Source organism: Orcinus orca, chromosome 15 (assembly GCF_937001465.1).
Source record: "Orcinus orca chromosome 15, mOrcOrc1.1, whole genome shotgun sequence".
Lineage (NCBI taxonomy): Eukaryota > Metazoa > Chordata > Mammalia > Artiodactyla > Delphinidae > Orcinus > Orcinus orca.
In genome coordinates this window covers 74,048,679-74,076,190 of record NC_064573.1, presented here as the reverse complement: position 1 = coordinate 74,076,190, position 27,512 = coordinate 74,048,679, and the positions used below count along the sequence as shown (strand labels likewise).

At 42.4% G+C, this 27,512-nt stretch overlaps 1 protein-coding gene across 1 annotated transcript; it reads left to right on the top strand.

Moving 5' to 3' along the window:
- The first annotated feature begins 13,064 nt into the window (after positions 1–13,064).
- RPL6 (ribosomal protein L6) lies at positions 13,065–18,362 on the top strand. Its single transcript, XM_012537307.3, has 6 exons — positions 13,065–13,311; positions 13,402–13,500; positions 15,335–15,478; positions 16,045–16,093; positions 17,126–17,310; positions 18,171–18,362. The coding sequence occupies exons 1-6, from the start codon at positions 13,087–13,089 to the stop codon at positions 18,321–18,323; spliced, it is 855 nt and encodes a 284-aa protein (XP_012392761.3). The 5' UTR covers positions 13,065–13,086; the 3' UTR covers positions 18,324–18,362.
- The last annotated feature ends 9,150 nt before the right edge of the window (positions 18,363–27,512 follow it).

Here is a 27,512-nt window from a genome sequence, read left to right as displayed (position 1 = left end):
TGCCGGCGCCGCTGTGACGTCACCCCACGCGACGCCCGCCGCTACTTCCTGCTTCCATGCCGCCGTGGACTGAGCGGCGGCTGGTGATGGCAGTTCGGTGGCTCACTGGAGCTTTCTCCGCGCTGTTTCCAAAGCACCGTCTCACCCTCTTTTACATCTTGGCGTCAGGCGGTGCATTGCGCGCTCAAGTTGCACGCACTCGCGTGAATTGATCGCATCCGCTCCCACCGTGTCAATCTCCATCCCTGCGCCAAGTCGAATTTCATTCATTTCATTCCACAAATAGTCGCTCCACTTACTAGCTGTGTAACCTTAGGAAAGTTGTTTGGTTTCTCTGAGCCTCAGTTTCCTCCATTCCTTCATTTCTGTAAAATGAAAATAGTAATTGTATTTTCTTCGTAGGATTATGGGGAGGATTAAATACGTAAAATGTTTAGAACTAGGCCTGGCTTATTTAATAAGTGCTTTGTGATTATTAGCTGTATTAAATATCATTAGAAGGACACATCTGAGTGTTTTCTATCTGCTAGGCACTGATTTTTGACTATGGGGTTACAACAGTGAACTGAAAGGACAAAAATCCTGGTGTTCTCATGGGAGGAGCTACAGTAATCAAGATAAATAAAACACACAAGATAATACTCCGGTCCTCATTTCCCTTCTTTTTTCCATAGCCCTTTATATTATTTTAAATAGGTTACTTATGGAAGGCTTCACTAAGGATGACATTTGAGTAAAGGAGCAGTCAGTGGGAATAATTTAGGGGAAGAACATTTAAAGGTCAGAGAGAGGCCGGTGCAAAGGCCCTGAGGCAGGAGGCTGCCTCCTGTATTTGAAGAAAAATGAAGAAGTCTCTGGCTGGAGCACAGTAGGAGATGGGAGGGGTATAGGAGATGTAAAGAGAATAGTAGAAAGGAGGTGAGAAAGGGGTAGAGATGGTATGGGGTTGTAGAGGCTATTTAAATGAACAGTAAAATGGAGAGCCACTGAAAGATTTTCAGCAGAAAATGAATGTAATCTATGCTTTAAAAGTATTACTTTGGGTACTTTGAGTTATTGGATCAAGAGGGCAAGGCTGGAAACAGAGACCAGTTCAGAATAGTAGAATACTGTAATATTGGAGATGATGGAGATGAGGTAGCTCAGACCAGAGTGAGAAGGTAGAGCTTTTTTACCTGATGAATGCTCCTGTGACTCATTAAGGGCCACAGATCTAGTAAATGGCAGAACCAGAATTCAAACCCACATCTATAGAGCTCCAAAATCCTCATTTTTTCCTCCCAGTGCTCCACATCTCATTCCTATACAAAGAATTCTCATACAGTATGCTAACTGCTTCAGCATTGATGTTACCCAAAAATCCTTTAAAAAATTGTATTTAATATATGCCAGTTTAATTTAGGTAATAGGTATTCAACAAGCAGTTGTCCGGCCTGTTTCTCTCCATTCCCCTGAAGCCTGGCCCCCCAGATGAGCCAAACAACATCCTGACTGATCTTAGGCCTGCAGGCTTGCCTTCTCCAATCCATTCACCACATAATAGCCACAGTAATCTAAAATGCAAAACAAGTTGCTCCTTAAATTGAACACTTCAATAGCTTTTCTTTTTTTATATATAAATTTATTTATTTATTTATTTTTGGCTGCGTTGGGTCTTCGTTGCTGCACGTGGCTTTCTCTAGCTGCAGCAAATGGGGGCTACTCTTTGTTTTGGTGAGCAGGCTTCTCATTGCAGTGGCTTCTCTTGTTGCAGAGCATGGACTCTAGGCGTGCAGGCTTCAGAAGTTGTGGCACACAGGCTTAATTGCTCTGCAGCATGTGGGATCTTCCCGGACCAGGGCTCGAACCCATGTCCCCTGCACTGGCAGGCGGATTCTTAACCACTGCACCACCAAGGAAGCCCTTCAATGGCTTTTCATTGCTTTTAGGATGCAGTCAAAAAAAATTTTTAACAACCACCTGGTCTTGTCCCAGCTCACTTTACTAGTCCCTTCTCTCCCCACCACTCTATGACCCAGCCATACTGAAAAACTTTCAGTTCCTCTCAATAGCCATGTTCTCTCCCAGCTCAGGGCCTTTAAACAATCTACTCCGTTTCCCTGGAGGATTCTGACCCCCATCCCCATGAACTCTCGTCCATGCCACTGATCTCAGGCTAGAGGTCATCTCCTCTGGAATAGAATAATCTGATTCTCCCAGTCCATCTTAGATGGTCCCCAAGACAGCTATCCTAGCTTAGAACTGAACACACTCCATTATAAACCTAAGACACAATATCATATGAGGATTAAGTTCTTAATCTCCAAAGGTCAGCCAGCCTGCCTGCCTGCCTGGATGTCCTTGGGTAAGTCACTTGAGTCCTCTGTGTCTCAATTTACTTCTCTGTAAAATGGAGGGATCAAAATTCTACCCACCATAGGGTAGGTTGTGAAGAATAAAAGAGTTAATGTTTGTGAAGTACTTAGAACAGTACCTGGCAAAGTAAGCATGTGATAAATGCTGGTTATCATTTGTCTCTTTTCCAAAGTAAACTGTAAGCTTCCCCCAGCCTCCACCCCTTGCTGTGAGGCTTGCAGGATCTTAGTTCCCTGACCAGGGACTGAACCCAGGCCACGGCAGTGAAAGCGCTGAGTCCTAACCACTGGACTGCCAGGGAATTCCCAAACTGTAAGATTTTTGAATGCAGAAACCATTGCTTCCCCAGTTTCTCCAGTGTTCTGTACACTCCGCAGCTAGAATGATCTTTCTACAATACAAATCTAGTCATGTCCTGTTCTATGAAGGAAGTTCAAAGCCTTTAGCACTGAATGAAGATCCTTCTGTTAACACATCAGGCCCTTCTAAAAGTGAACTATGCTTACCTGTTCAGTTTCCTTTACCTCTACTTCCTCACATAATCTGGCAGTTTCCAAAGGCCTCTGGCTGTTTCTTGTATACCTGTCTTCCAAAGTTTAATTCCTTCTGTCTGGAATACCCTTTAAACTCGTCTCCATCTGGAAAACTAAGTGTCATGCAAGATTCAGCTCCAACTCAACTAGCTCCTCTAGGAAATATTCACTGCGCACACCATTTGACTACTTCCTGAGAATAAAATAGAAACCCTGTCGCTGGGAATTCCCTGGAGGTCTTCATCTTTATATGCCCAGAGCCTAGCACAGGGCTTGGCATATAACAAGCTTAAGAAATATTTATTTAGATACACTTTATTTTAATTTCTCTCTCAGCTACAAAAACAACACGAGCTCCTTGAAACAGGTCAAATAAAAACAGTAATTTTCCCTGCTCTACAATGTATATAACCTCCCTTCTCCAACCCCCACCAGGGTTAATGGTTTGGTGTGTATCCTTCCACACTTTTCTCTATACTTACATGAACCCACACACATATCCCACACCCACGCTCACTCAAACACGTAACATATATAGAGATATTTTTAATGCAGTCATAATATGTGTATATATTTATGGGTTCATAATATGTATATATTACACATACATATGTGTATATATGTACATATGTGTGTATATATGTATAAAAATAAAACTCTGTGATTTATTTTTTTCTCTTAAAATATAATGAACATCCCTCTAGACCAGCACTGATTTTCCAATACAAATATAATGTGAGTCATACATGTAATTCTAAAGATTCTAGTATTCACTCTTTTTTAAAAATAAATTTATTTATTTATTTTTGGCTGCACGGGGTCCTCGTTGCTGTGCACGGGCTTTCCTCTAGTTACGGCGAGCGGGGACTACCATTGTGGTGTGTGGGCTTCTCATTGTGGTGGCTTTTCTTGTTGTGGAGCACGGGCTTTAGGCGCACGGGCTTCAGTAGTTGTGGCACATGGGCTCAGTAGTTGTGGCTTGTGGGCTCTAGAGCGCAGGCTCAGTAGTTGTGGCTCACGGGCTTAGTTGCTCCGTGGCACGTTGGATCTTCCCGGACCAGAACTCGAACCCGTGTCCCCTGCATTGGCAGGCGGATTCTTAACCACTGCGCCACAAGGGACGTCCAGTATTCACACTTTTAAAAAGTAAAAAGAAACAAGTGAAATTAATTTGAAAAATATGTTTATTAACCCAATATATCAAAATAATATCGTTCTACATATAACTAATAAATATAAAAAATTGAGTTATTTTACCTTCTTTTTTTCTTGTTAAACCTTTGAAGTCCAGTGTGTGTGGTTTGTTTTTTTTTCTGTACGCGGGCCTCTCACTGTTGTGGCCTCTCCTGTTGCGGAGCACAGGCCCCGGACGTGCAGGCCCAGCGGCCAAGGCCCACGGGCCCAGCCACTCCGCGGCACATGGGATCCTCCCGGACTGGGGCACGAACCCGCGTCCGCCACATCGGCAGGCGGACTCTCAACCACTGTGCCACCAGGGAAGCCCCAGTGTGTATTTTACACTTACAGCCAATGTGTAAAATCTCAGTGTGAACTGGCTACATTTCCAGTTCTTAATAACCACATTCGGCCGATGCACCCATTCTGGACAGAACACTGAGATGTAACCCAGTCTTTTCCATATCTGCATAATATTCCATAGTATGGATGTTCACTATTTAGTCAATTCCTGTGCTAGTAGATATCCAAGTTATTTGCAGGGTGTTTTTGTTGTTGTTGTTTTGGGTTTTCTTGATGGTGTTTGCATGAACTTCCTTATGAGAAAATTGAGTGAGGGAGTGAGCCATTATGTTGATCTTAATATTAACATTTAGGGAGGAGGGTTCGTGGCAAGAATCATGCCTTGTAGGCCGCCCTGGGCGGTCTCGTCTTCCTGCAGCTTGTAGACCCTCAGGCTTAGGAGCTGTTTCAAGCACACAGCCTTGAGAGAGTAAGGTGTTCTTGAGGCCATCTGTACCAAATCCGTGACTGAACCCAGTGAAGACCTCTGTATAAACATTTAAGATTCTGGCATCACATGCGGAGACCTACTCTTTTAGCCACCAGCTGCTGGAGACAGCCTCGTAGACAAAGGGCTCCCAAGTCATCCTCTTATAGCTGAACAGCTACTGTAGACCCTCATAATCTGACTTCAGAATGGAGACTGCCACATTCACAGCCGTGCAGCTAACAGGGCCTTGGTGCTCCTGCTGGGTGTCAGGTCTGAGCCTCTGAGGTGGGAGAGGTAAGTTCAGGACACTGTACAACCAGAGACCTCCTGGCCCCATGTAATACCAAATGGCGAAAGCTCTCCCAGAGATCTCTATCTCAACGCTAAGACCCACCTCCACCCAATGGCCAGCAAGCTCCAGTGCTGGACGCCCCATGCCAAACAACTAGCAGCACATTAACACAACCCCACCCATTAGCAGAGAGGCTGCCTAAAATCATAATAAGTTCACAGACACCACAAAACACACCACCAGATGCGGCCCTGCCCACCAGAAAGACAAGATCCAGCCCCACCCACCAGAACACAGGCACCAGTCCCCTCCACCTTGTGTAGGAAGCCTACACAAGCCTACACCAACCTCACCCACTGGGAGCAGACACCAAAAGCAATGGGAACTATAAACCTACAGCTTGAGAAAAGGAGAACCCAAACACAGTAAGCTAAACAAAATGAGAAGACAGAGAAATATGCACTAGATGAAGGAGCAAGGTAAAAACCCACCAGACCAAACAAATGAAAAGGAAATAGGCAGTCTACCTGAAAAAGAATTCAAAGTAAAGATAGTAAAGATGATCCAAAATTTTGGAAATAGAATGGAGAAAATACAAAAAATATTCAACAAGGACCTAGAAGAACTAAAGAGCAAACAAACAATGATGAACAACATGCTAAATGAAATTAAAAATTCTCTAGATGGAATCAATAGCAGAATAACTAAGGCAGAAGAACGGATAAGTGACCTGGAAGATAAAATAGTGGAAATAACTATCACAGAGCAGAATAAAGAAAAAAGAATGAAAAGAACTGAGGACAGTCTCAGAGACCTCTGGGACAACATTAAATGCACCAACATTCGAATTATAGGGGTCCAAGAAGAAGAAGAGAAAAAGAAAGGATCTGAGAAAATATTTGAAGAGATTAGACTTGAAAACTTCCCTAATATGGGAAAGGAAATAGTCAATCAATTCCACGAAGCACAGAGAGTCCCATACAGGATAAATCCAAGGAGAAACACACCACGACACATATTATTCAAACCATCAAAAATTAAATACAAGAAAAAATATTAAAAGCAGCAAGGGAAAAAGCAACAAATAACATACAAGAGAATCCACATAAGGTTAGCAGCTGATCTTTCAGCAGAAACTCTGCAAGCCAGAAGGCAGTGGCAGGACATATTTAAAGTGATGAAAGGGAAAAACCTACAACCAAGATTACTCTACCCAGCAAGGATCTCATTCAGATTTGAGGGAGAAATTAAAGCCTTTACAGACAAACAAAAGTTAAGAGAATTCAGCACCACCAAACCAGTTTTACAACAAATGCTAAAAGAACTTCTCTCCTCAGGAAGCACAAGGGAAGGAAAAGACCTACAAAAACAAAGCCAGAACAATTAAGAAAATGGTAATAGGAACATACATATCAATAATTACCTTAAATGAAAATGGATTAAATGCTCCAGTCAGAAGACATAGACTGGCTGAATGGATACAAAAACAAGACCCATATATATGCTGTCTACAAGACACCCACTTTAGACCTAGGGACACATACAGACTGAAAGTGAGCGGATGGAAAAACATATTCCATGCAAATGGAAATCAAAAGAAAGCTGGAGTAGCAAATCTCATATCAGACAAAATAGACTTTAAAATAAAGACTTTTACAAGAGACAAAGAAGGACACTACACAATGATCAAGGGATCAATCCAAGAAGAAGATATAAAAGTTGTAAATATTTATGCACCCAACATAGGAGTACTTCAATACATAAGGCAAATGCTAACAGCCATAAAAGGGGAAACTGACAGTAATACAATAATAGTAGGGGACTTTAACACCCCACTTTCACCAATGGACAGATCATCCACAATGAAAATAAATAAGGAAACACAGGCTTTAAATGATACATTAAACAAGATGGACTTAATTGATATTTACAGGACATTCCATCCAAAAACAACAGAATACATCATCTTCTCAAGTGCTCTTGGAACATTCTCCAGGATAGATCATATCTTGGGTCACAAATCAAGCCTTGGTAAATTTAAGAAAACTGAAATCGTATCAAGTATCTTTTCCAACCACAACACTATGAGACTAGATATCAATTGACGGGAAAAAAAAACTGTAAAAAATACAAACACATGGAGACTAAACAATATGCTACTAAATAACCAAGAGATCACTGAAGAAATCAAAGAGGAAATCAAAAAATACCTAGAAACAAATGAAAAGGAAAACACAACAACCCAAAACCTATGGAATGCAGCAAAAGCAGTTCTAAGAAGGAAGTTTATAGCAATACAATCCTACCTCAAGAAACAAGAAATATCTCAAATAAACAATCTAACCTTACACCTAAAGTGATTAGAGAAAGAAGAACAAAAAAACTCCGAAGTTAGCAGAAGGAAAGAAATCATAAAGTTCAGATCAGAAATAAATGAAAAAGAAATGAAGGAAACAGTAGCAAAGATCAATAAAACTAAAAGCTGGTTCTTTGAGATGATAAACAAAATTGATGGAGCTTCCCTGGTGGCGCAGTGGTTGAGAGTCCGCCTGCCGATGCAGGGGACACGGGTTCGTGCCCCGGTCCGGGAAGATCCCACATGCCGCAGAGTGGCTGGGCCCGTGAGCCATGGCCGCTGAGCCTGCGTGTCCGGAGCCTGTGCTCCGCAACAGGAGAGGCCACAACAGTGAGAGGGCCACGTACCGCAAAAAAAAAAACAAAACAAAACAAAAAAAAACTACACTGAGGTATCACCTCACACGGTCAGAATGGCCATCATCAAAAAACCTACAAACAATAAATGCTGGAGAGGATGTGGAGAAAAGGGAACCCTCTTGAACTGTTGGTGGGAATGTAAACTGATACAGCCACTATGGAGAGCAGTATCGAGGTTCCTTAAAAAGCTAAGAATAGAACTACCATATGACCCAGCAATCCCACTACTGGGCATATACCCTGAGAAAACCATAATTCAAAATGAGTCATGTACCACAATATTCATTGCAGCACTATTTACAGTAGCCAGGACATGGAAGCAACCTAAGTGTCCAGCGACAGATGAATGGATAAAGATGTGGCACATATATACAATGGAATATTACTCAGCCATAAAAAGAGATGAAACTGAGTTATTTGTAGTGAGGTGGATGGACCTAGAGTCTGTCATACAGAGTGAAGTAAGTCAGAAAGAGAAAAACAAATACTGTATGCTCATACATATATATGGAATCTAAAAAAAAATAATAATGGTTCTGATGAACCTAGGGGCAGGACAGGAATAAAGATGCAGACATAGAGAATGGACTTGAAGACACGGGGAGGGGGAAGGGTAAGCTGGGACGAAGTGAGAGTAGCATTGACATGTATACACTACCAAATGTAAAATAGATAGCTAGTGGGAAGCAGCAGCATAGCACAGGGAGATCAGCTCAGTGCTTTGTGACCACCTAGAGAGGTGGGATAGGGAGGGTGGGAGGGAGACGCAAGAGGGAAGGGATATGGGGATATATGTATACATATAACTGATTCACTTTGTTATACAGCAGAAACTAACACAACATTGTAAAGCAATTATACTCCAATAAAGATGTTCGAAAAATAATGCAATAAATATAATATTTCACTTTCACATTTTTCAATAAAAATAATTGTAGTTTCTTCAAAAACTTTAGGGAGTTATTATTAATATTGTCAATATCATCCCCATTTTATAAAAAAGAAAACTCATGTGCAGAGATTTATCATAAGATCAGATAGCAAGTGATCCCCGGCTAGAAGGATAATACCCTTTCTGCAGCACAACTGCCTACTGGTTTTCTGTCTTTCTGTAGCACAAAGAGATACGATTCAATGTAAATGTATGTGTGACCTCGGCTAAGACATTTATTGTAATCAAGCCTCAGTTTTTTCATCTTAAAGTCCTACCTCATAGGAAAGTCGTGTTGAGGCTTAAAACGATTTAGTGTCTGCAAAAATGTTTACTTTGTAATTAATAAAGCACTGAACAAATTTATGAGCACTTTATAGTGGCAAAACCCGGTGCTTAATCATACCGTTTATAACAGAGTGATGATATTTTTCCCAACTAACGAATGCTAAATTTTGCAATACCTCAAAAAAACACAAGAGGGTGTTCATTATATTTTGATTTCAATGGCAAGTCATTTCACAAACATTTTGGGGCACTGACTATGTGAAAGTCTCTGAGATTGTCAGAATTTTTGAGGGGCTCAAGTAAACAATTCTGCACTTTATTCACTCTGATACGTTTTCTAAAGTCGCAGTTTCTAAGAGGTGTTTTGTTCAGGAAGCTGGACAAATAAAGGTGCCGACATTCCCAGTCTCAAAAAAGAGCTGTGCCTAAGCTTTTCCTTGAAAATATTACATGCATGGACAGTGAATAATCCTAAATGGGTATGAAATGGAGCAGGACCCTATGGTCCTTGCCCCACTTGTCCTCAGCCTGCCTTTTGTCTGTGGAAAACCTTTAGACAAAGAATAAGTTTAATCAGAGAAGTGAGAAAATGCAGAAGCAAAGAAAATCGGTCAAACAGGAGAAAACAATAGTAGTTTAGTCCGTAAGCAAAGTCAAGGACCTTTAGTTCCTTCTCAAAGACTACAGATGATATTCTGAGCCATATCCTGTGAGTGTCTTATAGATACTAAAACCCCCACCAGGTGGAAGAAGTTAACTACATGATGACCAGACTGTAGCCATGACATAAGCTGCCATGATTCCAAGAATTGGCCTCAAGAAAATGGGAACAAACCAGCCCTGGAACTGAGGATTCAGTGTACTTAAAACAATCAAGATGACACTGTTCAGACCACCGAAAACCCATTTCAAGATGACTGTCAGAGCTGATTGTGCTGTTTCTATATGTAGCCCCCTCCCTCAGCCTATAAAAACTCTTGCCCTTGATTGTCAGGGGTGGGTGGGGGCAAAGTCGGCCCTTTGGATAGTTCCCCCCTCCCACTCCCCCTGCCCCGTTGTCGGCATCCAAAATAAAGCAAGCTTTCCTTTTCACTAACCTTGCCTCTTTAATGGCTTTTGAGCGGGGAGCAGCTGGACCCACTTTGGGTTACAGGTATAACATGCAGCCTATTAAGATCACACTCATCCTTAATCTGTATGGGAGGCAGACATGTTTAGAAGTCACATGTTTCAGCAAACGTGGCAATTCTGCCTTTACTATAGTCTGAAGGATCCCACTGGAATCTCTGAGGCTTTCAGAAGCATCTGATCACTATGTATGTATCCTCAGTCAACCAGAACCAGAAAAAGGCTACATGATTCCAGGGGACACGGAAACGATGGTTTGGATACATCAAGGTGAAAAGCTCTAGCCACCAGCAACAAATGGAAGAGAATGGAAAATTCAAGCCAAAAGATGTCACATTGTGTACATGTTACCTTAAGGGCTTTGATGCAGTTAAAAAACAAAAACTATAAGATATACTGTGCTGTTTGTTTTGCAAAAGACAATAACTATTCTTATTTTTAATTCTAATATGAGCAAAGAACTCTCTTATTCACGTTCATTAGTCAGCTCTTTAATCTTTACAGACTGTTGATTAAGAGTGCACTCTGGGCTTCCCTGGTGGCACAGTGGTTGAGAGTCTGCCTGCTGATGCAGGGGACATGGGTTCGTGCCCCGGTCCGGGAGGATCCCACGTGTCGCGGAGCGGCTGGGCCCGTGAGCCATGGCCGCTGAGCCTGTGCGTCCGGAGCCTGTGCTCCGCAACGAGAGAGGCCACAGCAGTGAGAGGCCCGCGCACCGCAAAAAAAAAAAAAAAAAAAAAAAAGAGTGCACTCTATGGATCAGATCCATGCTGTGGGCAAGTTACTGCACCTCTTTGAGTTCCAGTTTCCTCATAATAGTATCCTCTATAGAATTTTTGGGAGGATTAAATAAAATAAAGCAAGGCTCATAGAACAGTTCTAGGCACATAGCATACAGCATTGCTCTTATTTATCCGTAGTGTATAACTTTTAGCAGAATACTTGGCACATAGTAAGATCCCACAGGGTCCTGCTCCATTACATCATCCACAACCATGTTGTACATGGTGATGCTGGTGGTGGTGACAACAAGAACTAACATTTATTTAGCCGTTACCATGCATCAAATACCATTCTTAGTGATTTTTTTTTTGTGTGTGTGTGGTACGCGGGCCTCTCACTGTTGTGGCCTCTCCCGTTGCGGAGCACAGGCTCCGGACGCACAGGCTCAGCGGCCATGGTTCACGGGCCCAGCCGCTCCGCGGCATGTGGGATCTTCCCGGACTGGGGCACGAACCGGTGTCCCCTGCATCAGCAGGCGGACTCTCAACCACTGCGCCACCAGGGAAGCCCATTCTTAGTGATTTTATGTACATTAACTTATTTAATCTTCCCCCAAACCCTGTGAGGTAGATATGGCTATCTCCATTTTAGAAGTGAAGAAATAGAGTACAAAGTGGCCAGAAATGCTTGTAGAGGGAATAAACAACCATGCTCTTTGATGCCTCCATGCCTCTTGCATTTATTGTTCCAATTGACACTTTCATCTGCCAAATTTGTATCTATTCTTCCAAATCCAACACAAAAACAAACTCTGGTGCAAAACTTTCCTAAATCTCCCAGAAGAAATAACTTACAATTATTAATTTACCTGTTTGCTTTTCCCTTGAATGTGTGTTCTTCAGAACAGGAATATATTTTATTCATTTTAAATTCTAGCTTTTTTCCTATTGTATAGCACAGGTAAGCAAATATAAAAAGTTTCAACTTTATGCCGGTTCCCAAAAGTACTTTGAGAATTCTATTGGTCTATAAAATGAAGCATTTTCAGGAAAAAATGTCTCCACTTTCGCCTCCTATTGAGAAAATTAGCTCTGTTTACAGTACGAACGAGGAAAAACTACATTTCCCATGATGCCCCTGACCCGGAAGGACGTGAGACTCGACACCTCCCGTGATTGCTTATAGACCGGAAGCCGGTGTCTTAGTTCTCTTTCCCATCTTGCAAGGTAAGAATGGCGTCCCCTCTCTGCAAGACTCTATTTCAGGATCCCAATCCTTCGCCATCTTAACCAGGAGGGTATCAAGTCGACAACTGCAGGGGTCGGACACGCTCAGGGCCATTTGGGAGGCCTCCCAGACCCTTCATTTCTCTCGCTTGGGTTTACGGTGGGGCACGAAGAGGGTGCTGTGGGGCACGAACAGTGTGAGGTGGAATGCTGCAGAGGCTCCGGGGCTCCGGTTGCTCGCCACCCTCCCGGGCTGGGGAAACAGGGCCCCTCCAGGGATTCGTAGCGGGCCAGTGGGGCAGCAGGGACAAGGGCGGCGGCGCGCTTTCTGAATTCGGGACCTGCGTTCCAAAAGACGACGCCGAGCTCGTCTCCGCCACGTTGTGGATTTGAGACTGAGCACAAGTGCAACTTTTCCCGTCTCCCGACGTCCGCGGCCGGAAGTCGCCTGCTGGGCTTCGCATTTTTCAGTTTGGCCTGAGTTTGGGCCATTTGTGTGTGTGTGTCTTCGCCTCCTAAACGGAATTTCTTGAGTGAGACAGTCTGATAAGAGCAAAAGTCCTGAAAGCAAACGGTTTCAGGTTACAGCCTCGCTGCTTTCTGGCTGTGGAGATTGTTAAAGCGAAGTCTAGGATTTCTAATTCGTAAAACAAATAATGGAATAGGGACTTTTGACCTCTAAATATATGTAGCGAACAAATAATAGTTGTGAGATATATTCAAATCGTCAAGAAGGTTATACGGTATTGGGGACACAACGTAAAAGTTAACCATTTATGGATATTGTTGCAGATGTGTGGCGATTTGGAGGAAGGCCTGTATCTTATAGTGGGAGGGGTGTAAAGGATGGAGAAGGAGGACAAGGACTTGCAGTCTGGGAGGCCTGTCGATGTATAGCTATGAGATAATTGGTGAAATGCCTTTTTAAAAAATATATGTATTGGTAGATGGCGGGTGAAAAGCCTGAGAAGCCAGATACTAAGGAGAAAAAACCTGAAGCCAAGAAGACTGATGCTGGTGGCAAGGTTAAAAAGGTGAAGCAGGTTAAGAAGGGGAAGCCCCACTGCAGCCGAAACCCTGTCCTGGTCAGAGGAATTGGCAGATATTCCCGATCGGCTATGTATTCCAGAAAGGCCTTGTACAAGAGGAAGTATTCAGCAGCTAAATCCAAGGTAAGGGATGAGGGGAAGCCCTGAGCATTATGTCTTAACATTAAAACGTTTGTCTGCCTCTGACTTTTTGACGCATTTGTGTCCTACTAGGTTGAAAAGAAAAAGAAGGTGAAAGTTCTTGCTACTGTCACAAAACCAGTTGGTGGTGACAAGAATGGTGGTACCCGGGTGGTTAAACTTCGCAAAATGGTAAGATTTGGAGGAGATTGTAATTTGGGTGTTTAGTTGAAGCTTGAATCCTGTGAGGGTTATTTATTTATTTTTTTTTTGGCTGCATTCAGTCTTGGTTGCTGCGCTCAGGCTTTCTCTAGCTGCGGTGAGCGGGGGTGCTCTTCGTCGCGGTGCGTGGGCTTCTTATTGCGGTGGCTTCTCTTGGTGTGGAGCACGGGCTTCAGTAGTTGTGGCTCGTGAGCTGTAGAGCACAGGCTCAGTAGTTGTGGCGCACGGGCTTAGTTGCTCCGTGGCATGTTGGGATCTTCCCCGGCCAGGTCTCAAACCCGTGTCCCCTGCATTAGCAGGCGATTGTTAACCCCTGTGCCACCAGGGAAGCCCTCCTGTGAGGATTTTTGTGTGTGTGCTCAGGTTTTAGAAGTGTATGTTTACCAGAGGATTATTAATGGAGGATAGTTCTGGGTTTGCAACTTCGCTTTATTATTTACTGTTCTTAAGTAGAGTTACTTTTCTGTGCTTTTGTTTCTTGTAAAATGGGAATAAAGTTTTGACTCACAGGGTTGTTGTGAGACTTACCATACGTAGAGCCTAGGGTGCGCCCAGACCTGTAGAACATTTGTCCACTAGAGTGGGTGTTTCTTGGCCCCTCTTTACCATGCACAAGACCCAGCGTTTTCTCTGTGAAAAATAAAGGTTTGCTCTGTGATTTCCATTATGGGACTATTGCAAATGTATTACACTCTTCACAGTTGAATATTACTGCACCAGAGGGAAAATGGCGCTTTGATTTCTTCTTGTCACAGGTTTTGTGAGCTGATTTTTCTATTAGGTATTAATGTTTGTGGTAAAAGAAAGACCGTCCACTAAAATGATACAGTTAGAAATAGATTATTTTGAGTTACTTGTCATAAGCGAAAGAGTCTTTGTGTGGGGTCTTTTTAAAAAATTAATTTATTTATTTTTGGCTGCATTGGGTCTTCGTTGCTGTGCGCGGGCTTTCTCTAGTGGCAGAGAGGGGGGGCTACTCCTCGTTGCGGTGCAGGGGCTTCTCTGTGGAGCACAGGCTCGAGGCGCGGGGGCTTCAGTAGTTGTGGCTCGTAGGCTCAGTAGTTGCGGCTTGCGGGCCCTAGAGCGCAGACTCAATAGTTGGGGCGCTCAGGTTTAGTTGCTCCGCGGCATGTGGGATCTTCCCAGACCAGGGCTCGAACCCGTGTCTCCTGCATTGGCAGGCGGATTCTGAACCACTGTGCCACCAGGGAAGCCCTGTGTGGGGTCTTATTTTTACAATAAATGAACTGGCAGTCTTGATCTAAACTAATGTTTATGGTTTTATACAATTTATTCTTTATGAATAAGATGGAAGTGATGCATGTTAATGTGAAGCATATGAACACACTTAATTTGAGTTGGAAAACAAGCCATGCCTTTTTTCATAACATACAAAATTGTGTCAGGCGTGTGTTTCTGGAGAAGTAGGGACCCCAGAGGGTCAGGGACCCCAGAAAAACTTGAGAATCACTGCTACACAACAGTATATAATGATAGCTTGCCATGTCATCTCTAAAGTTTGGTTTATTCCAAATTTACAAAGGTAACTTGCTTGATGCTTTCCCTCTTTGCTTGGACACAGCTCCTTCAGTTAAATGGATTCCACCCTATGTTTTGCATGTAAAGCTATTGAAGCAGCGTTGATCTTTTCTACCTTTAAAATATTAGAAGTGAAAATGCAGTAGTGTGAATAAAGTGGTTCAAGTAACTACAGGATTGTAGTGAAGGTTTCACTGACCTCACAACCAGCTCTACTGACTTGATTAGATTATTTAAATAAGTTGGACCTATGGGCTCTCTCCAGCCTAGGTATTATCCTACTGAAGATGTGCCTCGAAAGCTGTTGAGTCACGGCAAAAAACCCTTCAGTAAGCATGTGAGAAAACTGCGTGCTAGCATCACTCCTGGAACCATTCTGATTATCCTCACTGGGCGCCACAGAGGCAAGGTGAGCAGAGCATGACACTTGAGGTACCTGGAGTACTTGATCCTAATAAGTTTGTTCTCTGGATAGGATTTGTTTACCTGTGTGAACTGCAGTTAGTAGCAAGAGGTTCTGTGGGAGAGGTGAGAGTGATCCATAACAAAACCAACAACCCAGTCACTATCATAACGTGTTTAGTCAATAATAGACAATAACTTATTACCAATTCCTGTCGTTGGTAATACTACTTGTTACAGGTGATTCAGATGTCCCTGTACCCAAAAATGTTTATGTATTTGAGTTAACTTCTTAGGATGGATTTGCAGGGATAGAATTACTGAGTTAAAGGGTACTAGTTTTTTTTTAATGTTAAAAGTAGTGGCTGCTCATTAAAAATCAAGCACACAAAAGTACTGCTCGTATCCTAGAGTCACCCCTGTTATTAGTTTGGTAAGTTACTTCCAGAACTGCTGCACATATGCATATGTAGAAATTTCCTTTTTTACCAAATTTAGGAACCTGTGATTTGATTAATTCAGAAGTCAGTTTCTAATTTGTGGAACCATCTAGCATTTCTTTTTAATCTACAGAGGGTCATTTTCCTGAAGCAGCTGAGCAGTGGCTTGCTACTTGTGACTGGTAAGAAGATCCTTGGATTTAATATACTCTGAAATTTGCAGGTCTCCCCACCTTCAGTTTTACTGAGAAATAATTTATATGCATCACTCTTGCGAGTTTAAGGTGTACAACATGATGGTTTGATTTACATATATTGTGAAATAATTACCACAATAGGTTCAATATCCATCTTCACATTTAGATAAAAGAAAAAACTTTTTTCCTTGTGATGAAAACTCTTGGGATTTACTCTTTTGAAGGTTGTATTTTTATTTAAAAAAAAATTTTTTTTAATATTTATTTTGGGTGTGCCTGGTCTTAGCTGTGGCATTGTGGGATCTTCATTGTGGCACGCGGGATCATTAGTTGTGGCATGCTTGTGGGATCTAGTTCCCCGACCAGGGAACGAACCCAGACCTCCTGCATTGGAAGCGCAGAGTCTTACCCACTGGACCACCAGGGAAGTCCTGAAGCATGTGTTTTTAAATGCTTGAAGTATACACTTTGCTCCCACCTAAATAGAAGTTTCAGTGTCATGAGATTCTTTGCCCTATTTCATTGCCTTATGTACACGGGAGGTCTGAGGAAGCAGGTATTTAAAGTTTGCGTGGCAACGTATCACCAGGTATAACTGCCACCTAAAATGCAGAATGGTTGGCTACTAACTCCTAGGAATGCATCCTTCATAAGACTTGTCTTCATAAGACTTGGTCTGCCCTTGGCACCAGGATGGAGTTCCTGGATAGGGGAAAAGTGAACTGTTTACTCCAAAAAACAGTGCTCAGTTTAAATTTGTCCTCAAGGACCAGTGATTTTTGACCAATCTGTATAAGTGACTATGCTCTCTCCTAATCTGGGTAACTTTAAAATTTGAGGATGGGGGGAGCCTTGGACAAACTGAGATCTTGAAAAAAGCCTGATGCTGACAGTAGAAAGCAGTTTGGAATTTCTTTGGATCCAGAGAAAAGTTAGAACTTCAACAGGTTTCTTCAAATCCAGTCAGTTCTTGAATCTTTGTATCCCCTTTCCCCTCACTATATTTTCCCCCCTTAGGGCCTCTGTCCCTCAATCGAGTTCCTCTGCGAAGAACACACCAGAAATTTGTCATTGCCACTTCCACCAAAATTGATATCAGTGGTGTGAAAATCCCAGAACATCTCACTGATGCTTACTTCAAGAAGAAGAAACTGCGTAAGCCCAGGCACCAGGAAGGTGAGATCTTCGACACAGAGAGAGAGGTAAGCTATTTCTTTCTTTGCCTCTAATAGCTCTGGCTCTCCTACTTGGGAGTGAAAATAAACAAGGTTAAGAATTGTTGGAAAAAGAAAAGCTGTAAATAATGAGGACTATCTGGGAAATAATATTTTTCCAGATTTTGCTAATTATTTTATTTTTGGCTGCATTGGGTCATCGTTGCTGTGCATGGGCTTTTCTCTGGTTGTGCCGAGCGGGGGCTACTCTTTGTTGTGCGTGGGATTCTCATTGTGGTGGCTTCTCTTGTTGTGGAGCATGGGCTCTGGAGCGCAGGCTTAGTAGTTGTGGCACGTGGCCTTAGTTGCTCCACGGCATGTGGGATCTTCCCTGACCAGGGCTCGAATCCGTGTCCCCTGCATTGGCAGGTGGATTCTTAACCACTGCGCCACCAGGGAAGCCCAAGAGTTGCTATTATTATATTAAAAATAGGTTGTATTTCAGAGCCCTCCAAGGAAAGAATTATCAAAGTTGACTTCTAGGGACTTCCCTGGTGGCGCAGTGGTTAAGAATCCACCTGCCAATGCAAGGGACACGGATTCGAGCCCTGGTCCAGGAAGATCCCACATGCTGCGGAGCAGCTAAGCCTGTGTTCTGCAACAAGAGAAGCTACCACAATGAGAAGCCCGCGCACCACAACGAAGAGTAGCCCCCGCTCGCTACAACTAGAGAAGGCCTGTGTGCAGCAATGAAGACCTAACACAACCAAAAATAAAAATAATTAATTTTTAAAAATTGCCTTCTAAATATTCCTGGGATTGAGTACTTGTGATGTAGGATTTCTTAGTTAATGTGGAGTTTGGTACTTGTGCCCTTTTTTTTTTAAATGATTTTTCTTTTTCTTTAGAAATACGAGATTACAGAGCAGCGGAAGGTTGATCAGAAAGCTGTGGACTCACAAATTCTGCGAAGAATCAAAGCTGTTCCTCAGCTCCAGGGCTACCTCCGCTCTGTGTTCGCTCTTACAAACGGAATTTATCCTCACAAAGTAGTGTTCTAAACTTCTTACAAAGAACCTAATTAAATAATTGGGTCCATTTCCTTTGTGTCTTTTTTCTTTTTTTAATCTGCCTGAAGGTGTGGTATGGCTCAGCCAATTTGATGGGATGTTAGCCTCTACTAAGAGGAGTGGGATTGGAGGGGAGTGCTATCAGCTGCAGTGGAATCCCCTCTTTGGATCAACATCCTTAGCTTCCTAAGTGTCTTCTCAGCTTTTTCACCCGGCACCTACCAATACAAAGTCGTGGCATTTCCACAGCCATCACTGAACAACAGGTCAGTACTAACGGTACATGGATAAGAAACAAGTGTGGGCTCTCAGGCCACAAACTTTCCTCCCTTTCCATGACTTAACATCCATTTCTGCCCAATTCAGCCCCTCTCCATAGTCATTACTATTAGTTTCTTGTGTATCTAGTTTCTTAAAGCATACACAACAAATTAGTATAATTATTTACCTTGCCCTGTTTTTAACCAAAAACCCCATGTGCAGTACATGCTGTTATATAGATAACAAATGAATTTGATTATTCCATAGGAAGTGTCCATCTTTACTGCTGCATAGTGTAGTAGTGCATTCTATGGATATTTGGGTTTCCGTCATTTGTAATTATACTGGTTTCCCCTGCTATCCAAAAGTAGAGTATGCTTCTGAAACTTTGTGTAAGCCAAAATGGCATAAAGTGAAGAAATTACCTTATGACACATCTTGCTAACAGAGGCATAAAATGGGATAAAACACAGATGCTTACAGTTCAAAGTGACGGCTCTGGATGCTGAGATGTCAGAGTGTAGTTCCAGGGAAGGAGCTTGCCGGTGCCACTCCCACTGCCCAGACATGCTGCCGTCTCTAGTGGCTCTCTGCAAAACAAAACCGCTGTTTTCCCCCTTTGCCTTTTTTCATAAAAGTGAAAATCTTGATTTTTTTCTAGTTAACAAAGACAGGTACAAATGAAGTTCTTTCGGTTAAAGCAAACTTTCAGAAAGTGCTGGGTAACAGAGTGCGATGTAGTGAGTAACTTGCGGTGTGCATACAGATGAGCAAGCATCAGGTAAGAAGTAGCTTTTTGCTGAGTCAGGATTTAGGCAGTTTTGGTAGGTGGTGCCAAACTGCCCTCCATGGAGGTTGTACCAATTTATACTCATGTATAAGAGTGCCCGTTACCCTACAGGCTCCCTAAAATGATGTGTCACTAGACGTGGGTTTTTTAAGTTATTTTATTGATAATTTACATTTGGTAGAATTGATTTTTTGTGTGTGCAGTGCAGTGGCCTCTGCAGTTTGGGAAGCACCACCAAAGTTCCTTCCAAAAGCCAGTTTCCACTCCTAGTAACCACTGATAAAATTTTTGTTTTTCTAGTTTTGTCTTTTCCAGAACATCATGTAATATATTCTGTGGCATAATATCTGTGACATTTGTTCACATTAATGGTTCAGTAGTTCTTTTGTCAGTCAGCATTCTATTGTATCATTGTGTCACTGTTTATTCTAAAATAATACCCATTGAAAGATATTTGGGTTGTTTATAATTATTGGAGATTATGAATAAAGCCACTATTAACATTCACATACAGGGTTTTGTGTGGACATATGTTTTCATTTCTCTTGGGTTAGAATACTTACAAGTAGGATTGGCTGGGTTGTGTAGTTTAACTTTGTAAGAAAGTTTCAAACCTATTTTGTATCCCACCAGCAATATGTAACAGTTCCAATTATTCCACTTCCTTCTCAGCACTGGCTATTTTCAGGTGGTTTTTTTTTTTCAATTGAGGTATAATTGACAAGTTAGTTTTAGGTGTACAGCATAATTTGTTATTTGTGTATATTTCAAAATGATCACAATAAGTCTAGTTGACACCCATCACCATACATAGTTATAAAATTTTTTTTCTTGTGATGAGAACTTTTAAGATCTATTCTTAATGACTTTTAAATATACAATATAGTGTTATTAACAATAGTGATCGTGCTGTACATGACATTCCCATGATTGTCTTTGTTAATTCTAACGGTTCCAGTAAGTTTGTACTGATAGGTATATAGTGATAAGTTCTGATGCATTTTTTGAAACAAACTCCAACATCACTTCTGACTAAAGCCCTTTAAGTGGCTCCTTATCACTCTAAGGTTTGGCTCCAAAATTATGGCCACGAGTCCTGATTGGCCCATTTCTCCAGTCGACTCATTTTTACTCTGCCCCTCAACATATTAAGTTTTAGTTCCTCAAATTGGGCTGTTTTGCCTGCTTCAGAGCTTTTGCACACCCTGTATGTTGAACTGCCCTTCCCACCATGTGACTGGCCCCTACTAAATAATAATGATAATTTGACTTGTCACGTAGGTTACCCAGGAGCAAGGAAACATTGCTCAGGCCAATGCAAGCGTCTGGTCCACTTGACAGATGTATTACGATAAAGAAAAGGTATTTGTGATTTATCAGTGTCTGTGAGCTTAGGGCTAGAGCTACCTTCAGGGTGTTGAAAAATAAGGTTTCTGTTCATGCATATTCACACCAGTTCTTAGGTATATGCAAGGATGTTCATTGCAGCACCAAAGGTTCCATCAGTAGGGGATCAGTAGTTTACATCCATACGTTGGAGTATGATGTAGTGTTACAAAGAGTGAAGTAGCTGCATAAGAACTTGTGAAGGGACTTCTCTGGGGTCCAGCTGTTAAGACGCCGAGCTTCCACTGCAAGGGGCACAACAGGTTCGGTCCCTGGTCAAGAAACTAAGATCCCACAAGCTGTGTGGCGCGGCCCCCCCCCCCAAAAAAAGAAAACGACAAGATTGATACCCACAAAATATAAATTGTTAAAAATTCAGATTGGTAAGAAAAAGACAAATCTTGATAGACAAAAAGGCAATTCACAAAAGAAGACATATATATTACTAGTATTTACGGAAAAAGATCTAGTTTCCCTAGTAAAGAAATGTACATTTAAAATGAGATACTGATTTTACCTATTAAGATTAGCAAAATATATTTTAACACGTCATGTTGTTGAAGATTTGTTGAAATGAACATTCATGAACTGTTTGTGGAATACAGATGGGTAGAATATTCAAGACAGCAACTTTATAATATGTATCAAGACTCCTAGGAATCTTGAAGAAATCACAAATATACAAAAAAAAGTCATGTAAAGTACATAGTATCTCATTTTGATAAAAAAGATTATATATATGTGGTAGATTGTAAAAATGGCCACAAGAAATCTTTCTGTACATTAAGCAGTGGTTCTCAACTTTTTTTGGTCTCAGGAGCCCTTTACAGTCTTAAATTATTAAAGATATGAAAGAATTTTTTATTTATGTGGGTTATGTCTATTGATACCATATCAAGACCAAATAATTATTAAAAGATTTGTTTTTAAAGACAACAAACCATTCCATGTTAATGCAATATTTTTGTGAAAAACATTTTCCAAAACAAAAATGAGAAGAATGGCATTGTTTTACATTTTTGCAAATTGCTTAATGTCTGGCTTAATAGAAGACAGCTGGCTTCTCATATGTGCTGCTGTGTTCAATCTGTTGCATTATCACATATTATGTCCTGCAGCCTCTGGAAGCTATTCTATGCTCGTGAGAGAATGAAAGTGAAAAGACAATATCTTAGTAGCAGCATGATAAATGGATTTCACTTCATGGGTTCATTTTAAGACTCTCAGGGATGCTAAGGATTCCCAGATCATACTTAGAACCACTGCACTAGTCCCTTAGCAAGCAAGGTTCCAGAGGTGGAATCCAAATCTCTACCTTTGAGATGTCCTCCTTTCCAGTCCACCTGCTTCCTACAGCTCTGGCGCATCTGTGCAATGCTTGGGGCAGGACTGCTTGTTGCGGACAAGGCTGGGAACCTCGTGCCTGAGATCCTACTTCCTTAGCATCCAAATACCTCTTGTTTAGTTTTCCTGTTGCTGCTGTAACAAATTACCACGAACTCTATGGCTTAAAGCATCACAGATATATTCTCTTACAGTTCTGGAGGTCAGAAGTCCAAAATCAGTTTCAGTGGGCTAATGTCAAGCTGTTGGTAGTGAGTGGCCACCCATACCCCTTGACTTGCGATCCCTTCCTCCTAGGTACACCAGTGCAAATGCTTCTGTCTTCACATCACCTTCTTCCTCTGATCCTAGATCTCTCTTATAAAGACCATTGTGATTACATCCCAACTGGATAATTCAGGGTATCTCCCTGTGAAGATGAGTTTCTCCACTCAAATACTTCTGACACCAAGATGTGTGGGTTTTCCACACCAAGCAATTCTCCAATTCTCTGCAGATACCAACTGAATGTCCTACAATTCAGTTCCGATGCTACCTACCCGGAGTTAGCATGGACCCCACAAGTTAAGGGCTCAGTCGCACAAGACTCTCTCACATGATGCCAATCACAAGTACTGGGTCCCCAGGTTACCCACACTTCTGTCTGACTTGGCTACAAATGGAGGGTTCCCACGACTCCCTCCTCAGGTTTGATAATTGGCTATAATGGCTCACAGAACTCAGAGAAACACTTATATTCATTCACCAGTTTGCTATAAAGGATACAACTCAGGAACTGCCAAATGGAAGAGAGAAATAGGGCAAGGTAAGGGTGGTGCCTGGAGCACCATACCCTCTCTGGGTGCACCACCCTCTCAGCACCTCTTGATGTGTTCACCGACCAAGAAGCTCACAAGTATTTATGGAGCTTAATCACCAGCACTACCACCCCTTCCCCACTTTTCCTTAAGTCTGGGTAGGGCTGAAATTTCCAACCTTCTAATCCCTTGGTCTTTCTGGTGGCCGGCTAGGGGTCCCTACCCTAAGTCACCTCATTAACATAAACTCAGGTGTGATAAAAAAGAGCTCCTGGGGCTTCCCTGGTGGTGCAGTGGTTAAGAATCCACCTGCCAGTGCAGGGGACACGGGTTCGAGCCCTGGTCTGGGAAGATCCCACATGCTGCAGAGCAACTATGCCCGTGCGTCACAACTACTGAGTCTGCGCTCTAGAGCCCGAGAGCCACAACTACTGAGCCCACGTGCCACAACTGCTGAAGCCCACGCGCCTAGACCCATGCTCCACGAGAAGCCACCGCAATGAGAAGCCCAAGCAGCACAACGAAGAGAAGCCCCCGCTCGCCGCAACTAGAGAAAGCCCGCGCGCGGCAACAGACCCAATGCAGCCAAAAAAAATTAAATAAATTTTAAAAAAGAGCTCCTTATGAATAACAAAAGACGCTCCCATCACTCAGGAAAATTTCATGGGCTTTAGGAGCTCTGTGTCAGTAACCCAGGACAAAGACCAAATATATTTTTATCAGGTCTTTAACTTAATCACACCTGCCAAGTACCTTTTGCCATATAAAGTATTGATAATATCCACAAATTTGCGGGATTAGGACAGGGACATACTTCGGGACTATTATTTAGCCTACACCACCTGCCAAGCTCTGGTTACAAGGGTTTGGGGAGGGTTCCTGCTCCATTCCAAGGCCTGATTCTCACCTTTAGAAGCTCTAAGTGGCTTGTTTGTTTGCTTTTTGGCCACACCTCGAGGCTTGTGGGATCTTAGTTCCCGGACCAGGGATCCAACTCACGCCCCCCGCATTGGAAGTGCAGTCTTAACCACTGAACCGCCAGGGAAGTCCCCTAGAAGCTCTAAGTGTTGAACAGACCCCAGTGCTACCCTCCATGTATATAATTCAAAATAAAAACAGTGTCAAAGTGGAAAATACATGTAAGGAAAGGCAACCATGTTCTGAATTTCCCCATAGATTGTACAAGTATAAAATTGGAATTTCTTTGGGAAAATAGGGTGTGGAATAATTCATTCAAAAAATATTCATTGAGTGCAGGTCAATTGAAAATGGTGTAGAGGTTAAAGTTATAGCTTTGGGGGATCCAGTGGACTTGGATTTGAATCCTAATTTTGCTGCTTATTCATTTACCTTTCAGATAATCAATATGCTAATAATGGCAAATGATGTGGTCCTATTTGCTAAGCAAAATATATACTTTTTTTTTAGAATTGTTTTATTGTGGTAAATTATATATAACAAAATGTACCATTTTAAGTATATAGTTCAGTGGCATTAAGAATTTAATATAAGGACTTCCCCGGTGGTGCAGTGGTTAAGACTCTGAACTCCCACTGCAAGGGGTGCAGGTTCGATCCCTGGTCGGGGTACTAGGATTCCACATGCTGCATGGTACCCACGGCGTGGCCAAAAAACAAATAAAAAATATGAGAAAGTCATTAAAAAAACATAAAAAAAGTTTAATATGCAATATTTAATATATATGTATTTAAATATATAAGCATTAATTAATATATAAGTATTTGATTAAATAATAAGTATTTAATATATTTAAAAATACATTTAATGTATACAGTCTAACAAAAGAGACAGGCATCTAAATTTTTATTAATAATTATTTAATTGCAGTTAAGATAGGTACAACGAAGAAAAGGTATAGTGTGCAAAGAGGTTGAGAAACAGGAGGATTTGTCATGTTTGGGGGAGCCAAGGAATTTCCCTATGAGGTAGCTGAGACCTGAAGGATGAATAGGAGTTTGCCAAGTGAAACAGGTGGGAAGTGCAATCTGGCCAGGGAACAGCATGTGCAAAGGCCCGGAGTAGGAACAGTTGTACAAGAGGTAAAGAACTGGAAAGAAGCCAGGGTGACTTTCTTTGATCAAGATTGACATTGGCTTGAGGTGAGGTAAAGAAGCAGATGAGGGGTGGGAGCAGGGGGGGGCTGCAGTGGCTGCAAAAGGTGATACAACATTGTGAATTCATGTGTGAACTGTTTTTGTAAGGCACATTCAAAGTCATTTAGCACTAAGAAGCCTTTACAAAGCAGCTACTTTAAGCACCATGCCAGGCACTAGGGACTTAGGGTTAAAAACTCAGTGGCTGATAATAGCAAGCATGTAGTGGACCCCTCCAGGGTCTGTGGGTTGGCTCTTCTTCAAGGATGAGATCTGCAGGGCTTGGCTCCAGGCTGGTGGCTCAGGCCTCCCCACATGTCCAATTCTGGGACCAGCAGCTCCCGGAGTGTGTGCTTTTATTGACAGATGACAAATTGAACAAGAATATTTGACCTCTGCTCACATCACGTCTGCTAAAATGCCATTGACCAAAGCACGTCACAAGGCCAAGCCCAGCTTTATGGGTCAGGGAAATTTACTCCACCTGCTCTGATGGGAAGTTTGGGAAAGACCCTGTATTTGCTTCCTAAGGCTGCAGTAACAAAGTACGACAAACTGGGTGGCTTAAAACAACAGAAATCCATTGTCTCACAGTTCAGGAGACTGGAAGTCCAACTTTAGGGTGTCAGCAGGGTTGATGCCTTCCAGAGGCTCCGAATGAGAATGTATTCTATCCTTCTCTCCTAGCTTCTGGTAGTTGCCCACCAACCTCAGTGTTTCTTGTCTTGTAGAAGTATCACTCCAATCTCTGCCTCTGTCATCACGTGGTCTTCCCTCTATGGCTCCTCTGTATCTCCAAAAAGGTCCAAATTTCCCTCTTCTTAGACAAGTATCATATGATATCATGTATATGTGGAATCTAAAATGTGATCCAAGTAAACTTACTTACAAAACAGAAACAGGGTCTTCCCTGGTGGCACAGTGGTTGGGAGTCCGCCTGCCAATGCAGGGGACACGCGTTCGTGCCCTGGTCCGGGAAGATCCCACATGCTGCGGAGCGGCTGGGGCCGTGAGCCATGGCCGCTGGGCCTGCGCGTCCGGAGCCTGTGCTCCGCAACGGGAGAGGCCACAACAGTGTGAGGCCCACGTACCGCAAAAAAAAGAAAACAGAAACAGACTCACAGACATAGAAAACAAACTTATGGTTACCAAACAGAAAAGGTGGGGGAGGGATAAATTAGGAGTTTGGGATTAGCAGATACAAACTCCTATATATAAAACAGATTAAACAACAACATCCTACTGTATAGCACAGGGAACTATATTCAATATCTTGTAATAACCTATAATGGAAAAGGATATGAAAAAGAATATATATATGCATAACTGAATCACCTTGCTGTACACCAAAAACTAACATAGCATTGTAAATTAACTATACTTCCATAAAAATAAAAATTAAAAAAAATTATCATAAAAAAAATTTCAAGACTTCCCTGGCGGTCCAGTGGTTAAGACTCTGCACTTCCAGTGCAGGGGGCATGGGTTCGATCCCTGGTCAGGGAACTAAGATCCTACGTGTCGCGTGGTGTGGCCAAGAAAAGTTTTTTCTTCCTCTTCTTAGAAGGACACCAGTCTTTGGATTAAGGTCCACCCTAATCCAGTATAACATCATCTTAACTTGATTACATCTGCAAAGGCCCTGTTTTCAAATAAGGTCACATTCACAAGTTCTGGGTGGACACAAAGTTGGGAGACACTATTCAACCCCCAGTATAGTCACATAATAAAGAGTATGGATGTATGACTTTAATAAACGGAGAAAGTAAAGAATTGAGAACACTTTCCAATCTACCACAAAGTTACAGCAAAAGCCCAGAAAAGGGAAAACCCAGAAAAAGGGATGATATATGTGAACTCTAAGTATTTTAGAACATTCAGTAGGTGGAAAGGGGCTGGGGACTGTGAGAAGTGACACTTTTGCCCAATAAGAGCCTGATCGTGAAGATTTTGTGGGGACCCAGAGGAAATCAAGAGAGATCACTACAGGATTTTTTAAAAATTAATTAGTTATTTTTTTCTGCGTTGGGTCTTTGTTGCTGCGCGTGGGCTTTCTCAGTTGCGGCGAGCGGGGGCTACTCTTCATTGCGGCGCGCATGCTTCCTTATTGTGGTGGCTTCTCTTGTTGTGGATCACAGGCTCTATGTGGGCAGGCTCAGTAGTTGTGGCGCACGGCCCATGGCATGTGGGAACCCGTGTCCCCTGCATTGGCAGGTGGATTCTTAACCACTGCACCACCAGGGAAGCCCCTCAGTACAGGATTTTAAAGCCAGGAAGTGACTTCATAATCACGCTTGCATTTTATTTTTATTTTTTAAAAAATTCATTAAAGGGCTTCCCTGGTGGCGCAGTGGTTGAGAGTCCGCCTGCCGATGCAGGGGATACGGGTTCGTGCCCCGGTCTGGGAAGATCCCACATGCCGCAGAGCGGCTAGGCCCATGAGCCATGGACGCTGAGCCTGTGCGTCCGGAGCCTGTTGCTCCGCAAC

Coding starts and splice junctions, on each gene's coding strand:
- RPL6 (XM_012537307.3), top strand. CDS start 13,087: ATGGCGGGTGAAAAGCCTGAGAAGCCAGATACTAAGGAGAAAAAACCT. Junction 16,094..17,125: donor TGGCTTGCTACTTGTGACTG/GTAAGAAGATCC, acceptor TTCCCCCCTTAG/GGCCTCTGTCCCTCAATCGA. Junction 17,311..18,170: donor TCTTCGACACAGAGAGAGAG/GTAAGCTATTTC, acceptor CTTTTTCTTTAG/AAATACGAGATTACAGAGCA.